Consider the following 12,777-nt stretch of genomic DNA (forward strand, 5'->3'; position numbering starts at 1 on the left):
AGCGATGCCAGCACAAAAGAGACTGGTGATCTCTCTAGCTGAACTGATCGCCTGTGGAAGCATTCCCACTCGGCATTTGCTGCTGCGTTGTGTGCCCCCCCCCCCAAAAAAAAAAAAAAAAAAAAAAAGAAAGAAAAGAAACTAATAAATAAAGTTATAAAGTTGTCTGAGGTCCATACGCCGGTAGCTGGGTACGCTTTTATTTAATAAGGACGGGCGCTGCTGCTGAAGAAGCTTTTGCTATGGAATGATTCACTTGGGCTCCTTGCATCCTACGAGCCCTTTTCGCGCCGCAAAATTGCCAACATGAGCGATGCACACACCGTGCACAACGCGCGCGGCGGTTTTCTGGAATCTTTCGGCTGCTATATCCCATTGATAAAGAATACATGTAGTAAGTTTTTTTACCAGCCGGGTTTTTCTAGTGAGCACTACCGAGGCTATATGTATAATAGCGATTCTGCTCTAAGGCGACAATGGGAGAGCAGCCAACTGCTTACTCCTCAGGCTCGATCTTCTTGATAAACTTGGCCGGATTTCCAGCGTACACACACATCGGAGGGACATCCTTTGTGACGACACTCCCAGCACCGATCACCGCGCCGTGGCCAATGCGTACTCCAGGCACAATCACAACATTGCCACCGATCCAGGCGTCGTCTTCGATCGTGATAGGCTTGCCTATCTCCAGCTTGGCAGCCCTCTTCTTGGGACAAAGAGGGTGACTGGCCGTGTAGAGCTGTACGTTTGGCGCCAGCAAAACTCTGTCACCGATAGTAATCGGGCACACGTCCAACAGCACACAGCCAACATTGAGGTAGACGTCGTCGCCCAGCCGAATGTTATAGCCGTAGTCGCAGTGGAAAGGCCTCTCAATGAAGCAGTCTCGGCCCTTCGCGCCCAGTAAACTCGAGAGCACCGCATCTCCCTCAGCGTATTGGCCCGGCATCAGGTCGTTGTACTTCCTCGTAAGCAGCCTCGCTGCTTGTCGGTCTGCCGCCAGGGTCGCGTCCATCAGGTTGTGCATTTCACCACGGATCATTTTGGCCTTCTCGGTGCCCATCTTGAATGAATGACGCCTTGACTTGGGCGGTGTCGATCAAATTGCTGAATAGTAAGTCGCTGTGACTGATTGAGGGTGCTCAGCAGCCCGAGCTGGTATGGGCGGCCCAAGTTGTGCAGTTTGAACTCCTTTGTCAGCGAAAGTGTGATCAGTTCTTGTGCAACAGATGCCTCAGTTGTGCAAGCAAATCCATGCCAAGCAAACGCAGAACTGGTCGAACTTGCAGTCACCACGAGCACTGTCTCCATTTATTTTCCAGCTTCACGTCTTTCATCCCGCAAAGGTTCATGTCACGACAGCAACCCAACGCCACTATAACTCTATCAGCATTCCCCTCGTGCTGAAGTACTAACTTAAAACCCACTACTTCACACAATCCGCCCTTCCTGCACAGTCGAGATGGGGGCAATGTGGCACGCGACGGAAGCGACCGGCTCCTTATCAATCAGCTGCTCATGAAGCGCTCGCCACGCCGACAACCGCAACCGGTCTCTCGGAGATCGCCTGGGAATCTGCAGCAACCTTCGTCGCCGGATCTCAATAACTGGGAACAGCAAAAAAACAATAACAAAACGCCACAAAAATCAGAGCCCAGAACCCCTTCGTCAACTGAATCCGCAGCGCTCTCACATTTCAGGCGGATGCAGTAGTGCGCCACGAGCAGCACAATGAAGGCCGGTATGCCCAGCAGCCAGTACAGGTACCTCAAGCTGCTGTTGCTGGCCCGGTTCACTATGATGGACGGACTGGTCGTGTACGGGCTCCAGGACGAGCTCGAGCTGTACGAGCCCGAGCCGGAGCTCGAGTCCGAGCCCGAGTCGTCGCACAGCGAGACCGTGCGCAGCTTCCAGACCAGCGGGTCGCAGCTCAGCACGCAGACGCAGCCGGACGCACCCACGCAGAACTTGGTGGTGCGGGCCAGGTAGTTGTTCTGCATGGAGTAGTTGACGGCGATGGTGTTGCATTCGAGGCACGCGGGGTCCGTGGCCTCGCAGTACGTGGTGTTGACCGACGGGTACTGGTGGTAGAGTCCCCCCGAGAAGTTGTACGGGCTGCCGCTGTCGGCGTTGGGCCCCGTCGTCACGCGGTAGTCCAGCGTGTAGTCGTAGAAGACCATGGACTCGCAGTAGCCGAACTGCGACAGCACGCAGCCCTCCGGGTCGTTGGCCACCGGCACGTTCAGGCAGTCGTAGCAGTTGCGCTGCTTCAAGCAGGTTTCGCCGGGCTCCAGGCCGTAGTACGCGCACGTGTCCGAGTCGGCGTTCGTGCGGCTCGAGCTCGTGGAGGAGACCGACGCCGCCGAACCGCTGCCGACAGTGCCGGTCTTGTCGGTGCTGCCGGAGCTCGAGCTGGACGCCATGAGAGACGAAGAGTGGCGCGCCTCGAGTTATGCCAGCGCGTCGAGCAGGCAGGCAGGCAGACGCTGGTCGACCGTCAAGAGGGCATCTGATCGCCGCAGGTGCTGTTGATGCGGATGCTATGGGAGTTGAAGTGATACCATTGGCGGATACGTCGGGTGGAGGCGCGTGATTGGCGGAAAAGCGATTGAAGCGCACAGAAAGTGGTGGCTCGTCAAAGTGGCATCATCGAGTGGAACCGGCTAGGGCGTCGGACCTCGGGAAGACCTGTGCATGGACTTTTGGCTCACGCTGTAATAGGAGTCGCTTTATTCGCTTGCTCCATGGCGAGAGAACGAGTTCTTGGTTGTGAATATCTGGCTTAGAAAATATTGCGCTCTTTGAATCGGATACTTTGGAATCCACCAGCGGAATGTCCATGGTCTCCGCTGTACATGTAGCGGAGCTGATGGTATCACTGTTGAGTAAGGCGAGCAGAGGTTGACGGTTGCATCTTTTACTGTGCGGCCAGCCCGTCCCCACTTTCATTAACTTATAGACCATCCAACGCTGCATACGTGCGGGGCGTTGATCACCGCGCACAGACAAAACTTGCCAATCTTTCGGCGGAGAGACTTGATAGAAGCTGCTCCCCTCTCTATGCGGCATCCCGGCGAGCCTCGAGCATTGCGACCGTGGACGACGCTCGATCGGCCCGCGTGGCTATCCTCTCCCCATAACACCCCTCGACGACCACGACGTCGCTGTCGACACTTGCGGCGTCCTGCTGTGACGGGATGCTGTCGTTACGCTCCCTGCTACAAGTGCTCACGGTGGCAACCGGATCGTCCTGGACCTCCGTGTACGCAGCTCGAGCGCTGTCGTTGTTCCGGGCAGAGTCCTGGGGCGACAGCGGCCTTGCCGGAGTGGTCGTGTCCTCCTCCTCCACCTGCACCGTCGCACCCTCCACTCGCGGCGACGCCATGTACTGCGGCTGCTGCATGGCTCGTTGTTTCTTCTCGCGCTCGATCAGGTTGGTCTGCATCTTGCGCCAGCCCGAGAGCCGCAGCCGGTTGGACGGCGACGTGATGGCGTTGACGTTATTGTACGGGCCTTCCGGTCGCGGCGGGGGTCTCTGCGGGGCCATCCTCCTGCAGAGCCCGCGTCTGTACATGAACACGGCGAGCAGCACCACCTGCAGCACGAGGTAGAAGATGAGCATGGTGCTGTAGCTGGTGGCGTCCGTGGACGAGTTGTTGGTGTTGCCCGAGTTGCTGCCGTTCGTGTCGCACTCGGCGGGCATGTTGGCCTCCCAGTTGTCCGTCTCGCAGGCCATGATGCACACGCAGCCGTCCGCGCCGAGGCAGAACTGGCGCTCCACCTCGGTCGACACGTTCTGCGAAGTGTGGCCCAAGTGCGAGGCCTGGCTCAGGCTGCCGTTGTTCACGAGCTCGTCGCAGAGCTGGCAGGCTGCGTCCGACGGCTCGCAGTACGTCGAGTTGATGGACGGGAAGTAGTTGTACCAGCCCGTGAGCCCCAGGTCCTCGCCCGTCGTGTTGCGGCGGAAGTCCAGGTTGGCCTCGTAGCTCGACATGTCCTCGCAGAAGCCCGAGGGCGCCAGCAGGCAGCCGTCGCTCACGCCGGCCACGTCCGAGTTCAGGCACTCGTAGCACGTGCGCGGCCGGCGGCAGGACGCGCCCTGCTCCAGCGCGTGGTACGAGCACGTGTCTCCGTCCGAGTTGCCCACGCGGTACGGGCCGCTGATGGTGGCGGGGCCCACGTCGCCGTCCAAGGAGGAGGAGGAGGAGGAACTGCTGCTGCTGTCATGGCCCTTGCTGCTGCTGCTGCTGCTATTGCCCAGCGACGAGTGGGCCGACGACATGGGTGGATTCGCGGAGAATGACAACCCGTTCGCGCCGCCGCCCAGCGTCGCCACAGATGTCGATACGGAGCCCAACTCGTGCCGCGCAGCTCTTCCCACCTGCGGCGCAAACTGACTCGTCTCGAGATGGTCCGATCCGGAATCGTCAATGGCGCTGGCGGCATATTACCCATCGTATGGCATGCGCTGCGCCAGCCGGTTCAAACGGGAAGTGAACCTATAGACGACCTGCTGTTCGGCATGCACTGGATCGCGGCATGGAGCTGCTCGGATTATGCACGTCGCTGGCACGACATGATGGTGAGCGCAGACATTTACCCTCTAACTTTAACACCAACTAGATATATCGTATACCCTCATGAATACGATTGTATTCGAATTGACAAGATTCCCCAAAGTGGTCCTTGCTTTTGAGGTTTTCTAGACTCTACACCCTCTGCAAGGGACATTACCTGTATAAACGACAAAGTTAAATGTGGCAAATTTACTGAGAACTGAATCTAACTTAGATTATTAACAACTAGGATGGCTACACTGGTCGGATCACTCCTGGCTCTGGCTCGTGCTCGAGACGCACTGGTACGAGGACAGCACTGAGAAGAGACCACCGCTCTTGCGCTTCTTGTTGGAAGCCGCGGCCTTGCCGGCACCAGGTGCTCCGCGGCGCTTCGGTGCTGCCTTCGCGCCGCCCCAGCTCTTGCTCTTGCCCAGCTCCGGACGCGCAGCGGGCATGGCCTCGTCGTTGTTGGGCGCGGCGTTCTCGTTGCCGCCGTCCTCGGCATTGTCCGAGCTGAACGAGGTGAACACGAAGCCCTTGGACGACGATGAAGCACCGCCGGACTGTAGATGCAGGGCATGTTGTAATCCATTAGTCACTTCCACCATCCCATAAACAAAACGACAGGTACCATAAACTTACCGAGTTGGCGCTGAACAGCTTGCAGTGGCCGATCACGCGGCTGAATGACGACGAGCTCCGAGACGTGGACGTCATGCCGCCGTACGAGTTGAACCGACCGAGCTTAGGACGCGGGCGGTCTGTCCGAGTCTTCTTCTGGGTCTTGTCGGCGGCAGTCTGGCTGCTCGGCGTCGCGTCCACGTCTGTCCGCTTCATCAAGTGCATCAGCTCCTGCGAGTCTTCGTCCTCCTCCAGTAGCAGGTTCGGCATTGCTGCACTGCTCTTTGTTGTGGGGTCAGCTTCGTTGTTCTCCAGTGCGATCTGGCGCTGCAGGTCCTTCATGCGCTGCATTCGACGGTTGATACGCGCACGCTCCGAGAAGAGCTTCATCTGCTGCCGCTCGCGCTCCTCGTCGGACTCGACCTCGTCACCGTCCGGTCCGTTGTCCTTCTTGGCCTCGTTTTCTTCTTCATCGTCACTGCCAGACTCGGACGAGGTCACGTAGATCTTGGGCTGGTTCATGAAACGCTCGCGCAGCATGCGCTCCATTTCGGCCTCCTCATCTTCTTCCTCCTCTTCCTCCTCTTCAACTTCTTCGCCGTCAGCGTTCACCTTCTTTTTCTTCTTCTTGCCGTCGTCGCCTTCGCTGAGCTCCTCGTCCGACTCAAGCAGTCCCAGACGAGCAGCCTCGAACTTGCTGCCGTCAGCAGCCACCAGCTCGTCCAGGTTGAAGCGACCACGCGCCTCTGAGCCCGAGTGCAGGCCGGAGAATGCACGGCGGTTGCGGCCGAAACCCTCCTTGACGTTGCGCATGACTTCCTTCACCTGCTGGCGATCCTGATCTTCCTGCTCACGACGGAACATTTCGTCGAGGTCCTGCTCCTGCGCGCGCTCATCGTCCGAGAGGTCATCGACAATGTGATCAAGATCGTCCTCGCGGAGCTTCAGCGCATTGCGCTCTTCCTCCGCCTCCTTAGACTCCTGCGTCTTCGCCTGAGGCACGCCGAAACCGAAATCGCCCAGACCACCGATCTTAAGAACGTCCTCCTCCTCGTCTTCCTCGGCTTCAGACTCAACCAAATTGTCCGCGCCGCGACCCTTAATCAGCCGCTTACGCTTACGGTTCTGCATCGCCTCAGCCTGCAGCAATTTGCGGTAACCCGCAGCCTTGTCCTTCGGCTTAGTCGACTTCGCTAGTTCAGAGGACTCTCCGTCCTTCTCAGCGTCTTCATCCTGCTCCGGTGTATCGTTCGTAGCTTCGACGGCAGCAGTCGCGTCTTCCATATCCACATCAGCGTCATCCCCATCCTTGTCGTCCTGTTCGCTGTCAGCCTCATTGCCGTCCTGCTCCGCATCCTGCTTCTGGATGCGGTTGCGTCGTCGCACCACCTTGACACTCTCCTGCTCGTCCTGTGCAGCTGCATCGCCCACCGTCTTCTTCGGAGACGCCTTGCGTGGCGACACCTTGTCTGCTGCAGCCTCCGACGCCACCGCAACCTCGTCACCCTTAGCGTTTCCACCCTCAGCTTCGGCTTCAGCTTCAGGCTTCGCTTCCTCCAGTTCTGCATCAGCTGCACCAGCATCAGCGTCCACCTCCATCGCCTGCTCGTCTTCATCTCTCTCCTCCTCCTTCTTCTCTTCTTCTTCTTCCTTCTCGTCTTCCTGCTGCTCCTTCTCCTTCTCCTGCTTGTCCTTCATCTCGTCCTGCAGGATCTTCATCTTCTCGATCTTGTTGAGGTGCTGGAGCTGCTCCTCGTAGCTCGCGTAGCCGAAGAGCTTGGCCATGTTCTGCGCGCCCTGCTGGATGGCCTGCGTGCGCAGCCTGGCCAGCATGTCCTGCTTCTTGCGGCCGCTGGCGCCCGCCGCCGCCACCGGCAGGTTGAGCGCGCGCGCCTTGCGCGGCGAGAAGAGCGGCTGCGCCTCGGCCGCGGGACTCTTGGCCGCGGGCCCGTAGCGCCGCTGGTTGAGCCGCTGCTGCTGCGCGCGGTTGGCCTCCTTCTTGCGGCGCAGCTTGGCCAGCAGCGCGCTCTTGGCGGCCTCGAACTCGCTCTCGGGCGGCGGCGCGCCGGCGCCGTCCAGCACGCTCTCCACGGCCGCCTGCTGCGTCACCTGCGTGGCCTCCTGCAGCAGCAGCTGCGTCTCCAGCGCCAGCTCCTCGCGACTCATGGCTGCCGAGCTCCGCGCCGATGACCGAGGAAGGGATTGTGACCCGAGGCCGGGCGAGAGATGATGTTTTGGCGGGAAGGCGGAGCGCGCCAACTGGAGGCATACAAACTGCAAGTCACTGGATTTGAGCGGACGCCCCGATACTTTTCCATACTGGAACGGAGAGTAAGGTCGCGAGGCAAAGGGGGAAGTTGTAGGGTACATTTCGTTTTGGTTGTCAGTGACAACTTGTACCCGAGTTTCGAGCTGTTGCTGGCGACGGTGAACGACATCATTGGAACGAGCTCGATGGTGTCTATTGAGACTGCGTCTGACGCTGATAAGACGTCGCTGGTGGACGCAGTTGAACCGTGTCAAGATCGAGCGCAACGCGTCGGTTAAGTCGAAAGCTCCCAAGTCGTTCGGTCGAGTGGATCTGCTGCGTGACGGGGGGCTCCATTGACTATAGGCTAGAAGTAGTTCAATAAAAAACGCCGACTAGATCTCAATTGTTTGTTGTCTTCCAAGTTCTTACATGTGGAGGTGTTGCATCAACCGAGCAAGCAATGCCGCACCAACGGCAGTAGTCGCTTTAGATGGATTGTCTGTTGGAACCAAGCGCACATTGGGATCGTAGCACCAGCTCATACAAAGAATTACAGGTGCGCGATAGAGAGGGTTTGGCAACAGTAGCTCCATGCATCCTTTCTGCAATCCGCGGTTGAATGGAGTACTTAACACCCCCAGCCGCTGCAAAGCTTGGTTTGTCAGTTCCCCCTTCTTCATAAAATGATCGACCCACGTGCCAATTTGCGAGAACGAACGCCGCGCCATTGAGGGAATGCTCGCGGTAGGGCAGAAACAGCAATTTGTCCAGCCCCTCATGTTTGAGTATGGCCTCGATCGATGGAAGAGCCTCTGGATCTGACTCGTTTTCGGCCCCAAATGCCGAGTCCAGGACAGCATCAATCCACGACTTATTGTCCCCCGGATCAAAGTCCATGATTGACGCTCCACACACGTGGGTGATCCCTCTCATACTGTAGGCATAGTGCACACATCCGCCATACATCGAGCAGCGTCGTGGAAATCGTCTGGCAAAAAGTCGTCGACTAAATTTGCAGATTGATTGTCCGCGGATGCATCGCCGCGATACACGCGAGCACCTCCTGATTCACGGGATCTTCTCCTCGAACCGCCTTGATAACGCCGTGATGCACGTCCACTATCAGCTTGTCTGCCAATATCAGTCCACGAAGGCGGTTCAGGTCCTTCATGATGTGAATTATGAACAGATCGACCACTGATAGCCGTTCACTAGAACGATCTTGCTTTTTTTCTCGCTCGACATAGTCCTCCAACAAGTTCATGAACTCCACCGCGTTGATGACAATATCGTCTCTGAGAGGTGGTGCATCGTCAGGGACGTTCCACATCGTAACATTGCCAACCAGTGGTGCCAAGTGAGGGGTTGTAAATGTGTCTTTCGCCACACCTTTCTTCTTGTTTTTCTTCTTGTTCTTCTTCCGGCTGCGCTTCTTCAAGGGCTTCGTGTGATCGGACCGAACTGCATCGACTCTCGTGCTGGCCGCACAAGGTTCTTCCTTCTCCATCAAATTCAGTATGGCCGAAGACGCTCGGATCTCTCCACTCAGCATATACTGAGCCAAGTCAAGGCGATCGATCTCACGCCTGAAGCTGCACAACGCGCTAAACACCATTTTGTTGTGTTTCTCCAAGTTCAACAAAAATCCAGAGCGCGCTTCTGCTGCGGAAGTTGGCTCGACTGACACCCAGTGGCGAAGATACGACATCACCTTGGGGTTTTCGTTTCGCTTGCTCAGCGATTCTAGCACAGCGCTGGCACTTTGCCGAAAATCCTTCAACGTGGATTCATTCCATGTCGACGAAAGCCAAACCTCCATAACACTTCAAAATTGCACACTCGAAGACCCCAGCATGTGCGCGACAACTTTGCACTTGGCGACAGCATACTCGCTCTTTTCGAATCCAACCCATTTCAAGGGTGAATTGTTGTTGGATTCGTCGCAAAGCGTGGCAGCAAGGAGACTGCTGAAGTCATTGAATCCAACGGCAACGTGAGTCGAGCCAAAAAAATAGAGCTCTGGTCGGCTGGGACTGTTGACGAAGCTGGAGCGAACGCAAGGTTCGTACTTCGGAACATACTTACCGGCACTGACTGCCTCACGGCCATCCACAATATCACCATACCTCACAACACCTCTCTCTTTAAAAATTTTCATTGCCCCCGTTCCATGCCATCGATTAGTCCGGTCATCAACAGTTAGGTCTTCAAAGAATTTTCCGCTGCGCATGTGATATGCACCGACCCAAGGGCTCAACGTGGCCTGCAAGTACGCTCGATAGAGAACTTTTTCGGCAAATATGGGGTCAATGCCGTCTGGCCATCCCCGAACCGTTGGAAACTCGGTGTGGATCTTGGGAGGGGGATCGTGCAAAAGCATCTTGATCCCGCGTGGGATATCCTCAAGCCGGGAGTTAGGCTGAGACTTTACCCTGGCATATTTTGAGCGCATTATTTCAATGAACGCATCCAGACGAGCGATGCATTCATCAATTCCTTCCTTCTCCTTCCCCAAGCGGTACACCAGAAGAATGGTTCTCGTTAGTAGACGGTAGACGACTTTGAAGAGCCATCTGCCTTCTTTTCTTGGCGCTGGTCTTGCGCTGTTGAATGTTGGTATCCATGCTACGCTGAAAATCTTTGAGTCGCTCGATAGTATCTTTTGAAAATGTCGTCATTGATACAATGCTGGTGCGAATGACTCGCAGCTGGCGTATACACGTTTCTTGAGAAAATGCCAATTTCTGCAAACAACGGGCCCAACGTAGCCATGCCTTGAAATTCAGTGGGTCAATAATACCCGCCACCGTGCAGTTCAGAAGTGCGAGCTCCGCACGAGGAATCCCCCCTTCCAAGTTCTCAAACCCGTCACTACAGCTGCTAGTCTCTCGGCACGATTTTAACTGCACCGCGGCAATGTTGTTCAACACAATTGATACATTTCGACTGCATACTCGGTTCGATGCTAACCCCTTTCGATAACATTTCTCGGCAGCACCAAAATCACCCTTGGCAAAATAGGCCGATCCTTCCTTGCGCCAAGCATCTGCGGTTTTAATATCTCCAGATAAATCCCCTTCGGTAAGCACGAACCCTGGTGATTCCAATTTCACGCACCATTCTGCAAATGACTGAACCTGTGGGAACGCTGTGGTTCTGTTGGACGCGGCGCCAGTTTTCAGTGTACTATTTAGCATTTGTAGTTCCTCGAAGGACAGGCTCGGCACTACTCTGCGCGCGTGGGCAACAACGCGAGTGGCCAAAGATCCCGCTCCACTTTCAGCAACGGCTGACGCAAGGCGAAACCAACCTTTGGCATACGTTGAGTCGAGGTGCACGGCTGCCCCCGAGAGTTGGGTGGCTGTGCCATAGTCTCCCATTTTGAATCGACAGGTTGCGAGATTGTTCAATAGCAGCATCAGCGTATGGACTTCGGATTCGACGGTATATATCGCACGCTGATAGCATGTCAATGCCCCATGACCGTCATTTCCGGTACTCTGGACGCTGAAGAATTCGTTGCCGAGCTCCTTCCAACTTGTCAGATCTGTTGGCACTCCTCGCCATGGGAGGATCTCCTCTGGTTTATCAACACGAATCGCCATCGATCCATCTATCCGAGCCTTGTAATACGGCTCCTTCACGATTATGGGCTGGCCCTTCGGGAAATAACGGGACAGAATATCTTGCCGCTCATGCGGCGGGAGCTCGGGATCGACCAAGCCGTAGGCGGCGATCTCCACCAGGTACCCCGTCACGTCTTCAAGAATGAGGGAGGATAAGGCAATGCCGAAGAACGCGTCGTCGATGGCAACCCACCCGCAGAGATATCGACCTCGGTGTGTTGTACCGACTTCTAACTCCTTGCCGGCTATGGGCTTGAGAGGCCACAGCGACTTGATATCGGACTCGGGCTTGCCGTCGTCAGCTGAAAAAGTACTGGTGCTGGCATTTCGTGGTTCGCCAAATATGCCTCCATGCTGGACAAACCTGCCACGCATCGTCTTAAACCGCCTAACCATTCCTTCCTGCGTGTTTAGTGGGTACGCGCCTTCGTCGAACTCATCTTCATCGTCTGAAGAGCCCTCCATGAAGTATTCTTCTTCAGATTCATCATCAGGCAGATTTGCCAAACATTCCAGTACGAAGGCGGGGTGCACGAACGCCATGGCGACGACACTTATCCGGCGGCTACGAGGTTGAGAGAGTGCTTCAGCTTTCGCCGTTAGGAGGTTTTCGTTTGGTCTTACAGAAAGGTCTATTGGAATCCCTTTCCCGTTAGCCCGCGACTACATCAGAATGATTGTTGACGTGTGCCCGCTCTAATTACCGAACCCACCCGTCCTTGACGGTTCTTGTGTCGTACATGTATGGACGCCAACTCCGCTTACTGCTTATATCGGAAATTGATCACTTCTAAGTTGCTGAAAGCCACTGTGGCGGGAATATACTTTGCGGAACGCGGGAGTAGCTGCAAACGTGAATATCAACTCGGTTATATGTCTATCCAGCTCATACAGACAACGTGAGCTCCGAGTGCGCTTGGATATGCTGGAGCTCCGATCTTGACGACTTGGTGGTGTCATCACGCTGAGAAATCCCAGTTTCGATTTTAAAGGCAAGTTCTCTTTGATAACTGGCAGCTCTTGGAGGTGATACTTCTTGAGCAACAGTACAAATGGTAATCTAAAGTCCGAAAACACGACATCGAGGTACTCCACCGTGAGGTTCCGTGCAAGCAGATAGAGCAGCGCTACGATGTGAGTATCGGGCTCGCTATTTCTGGGAATGCGAACACGTAGTCGCCTCACCGAGCTAGCAAGTAGTAGCTGCGGTATACAGAAAAACGTGAGGAGATCGCGGATGTTTCCAAACGAAGGCGCTGCTTGCGGGTCCATAATGATCTGGTTTCGCAATCTTCTGTCGCGAACTTCGATCCGAACATCAATTGCTGGGGTACAAACAGCAAGTTCTCTCAATTGTGGACAGATTGCAGCAATTCTTACAAGCATCGAGGTGCCAAAGCTCGAAACTTCAATGCATAAAAACACCAGCGAGAGCCCAATCAAATCCAAAAATTGACACAGAACGTTGTCATCTGGGTCGGTCTGAAAGACAATATTCCTCTGTAACCAGCAAACAAAGCAGCTTCTTGAACAAGACTAGATCGGCGAGTTGGCATTTGCCCAACCCAGGCACCAGCACATCTACCCACCCGTCCTCAGTGTCATCGGTCAGGAGCTTGATGCCTCGAATCTCCCTGCAAACTGTAAATGGCGCGTTCTTCCCGAGAACTTCATCTGTATCCATGGGTTGTAATCGAATACCTTTCTTCGGTTTTATGGA

General features: G+C 55.6%; 4 protein-coding genes across 4 annotated transcripts; all 4 read right to left on the reverse strand.

Annotated features, from left to right (window-relative positions):
- Window positions 1-496: 496 nt before the first annotated feature.
- On the reverse strand, window positions 497-1,063 carry IUM83_08196 (Maltose O-acetyltransferase; the record flags this gene model as incomplete). Its single annotated transcript, XM_067932553.1, has 1 exon — window positions 497-1,063. One exon carries the CDS (start codon window positions 1,061-1,063, stop codon window positions 497-499), a length of 567 nt encoding a protein of 188 aa, XP_067789958.1.
- Window positions 1,064-1,431: 368 nt separating this feature from the next.
- On the reverse strand, window positions 1,432-2,423 carry IUM83_08197 (Regulator of nonsense transcripts 1; the record flags this gene model as incomplete). Its single annotated transcript, XM_067932554.1, has 2 exons — window positions 1,432-1,607; window positions 1,694-2,423. The coding sequence occupies 2 exons, from the start codon at window positions 2,421-2,423 to the stop codon at window positions 1,432-1,434; spliced, it is 906 nt and encodes a 301-aa protein (XP_067789959.1).
- A 635-nt stretch (window positions 2,424-3,058) lies between these two features.
- IUM83_08198 (Regulator of nonsense transcripts 1) lies at window positions 3,059-4,282 on the reverse strand (the record flags this gene model as incomplete). The annotated part of the gene is made up of 1 exon (XM_067932555.1): window positions 3,059-4,282. The coding sequence occupies one exon, from the start codon at window positions 4,280-4,282 to the stop codon at window positions 3,059-3,061; it is 1,224 nt and encodes a 407-aa protein (XP_067789949.1).
- Window positions 4,283-4,825: 543 nt separating this feature from the next.
- IUM83_08199 (uncharacterized protein) lies at window positions 4,826-7,346 on the reverse strand (the record flags this gene model as incomplete). Its single annotated transcript, XM_067932556.1, has 2 exons — window positions 4,826-5,122; window positions 5,202-7,346. 2 exons carry the CDS (start codon window positions 7,344-7,346, stop codon window positions 4,826-4,828), a joined length of 2,442 nt encoding a protein of 813 aa, XP_067789950.1.
- Between the last annotated feature and the right edge of the window lie 5,431 nt (window positions 7,347-12,777).

This window comes from Phytophthora cinnamomi (genome assembly GCF_018691715.1).
Source record: "Phytophthora cinnamomi strain GKB4 chromosome Unknown Contig49, whole genome shotgun sequence".
Taxonomy (NCBI): Eukaryota; Oomycota; class Peronosporomycetes; order Peronosporales; family Peronosporaceae; genus Phytophthora; species Phytophthora cinnamomi.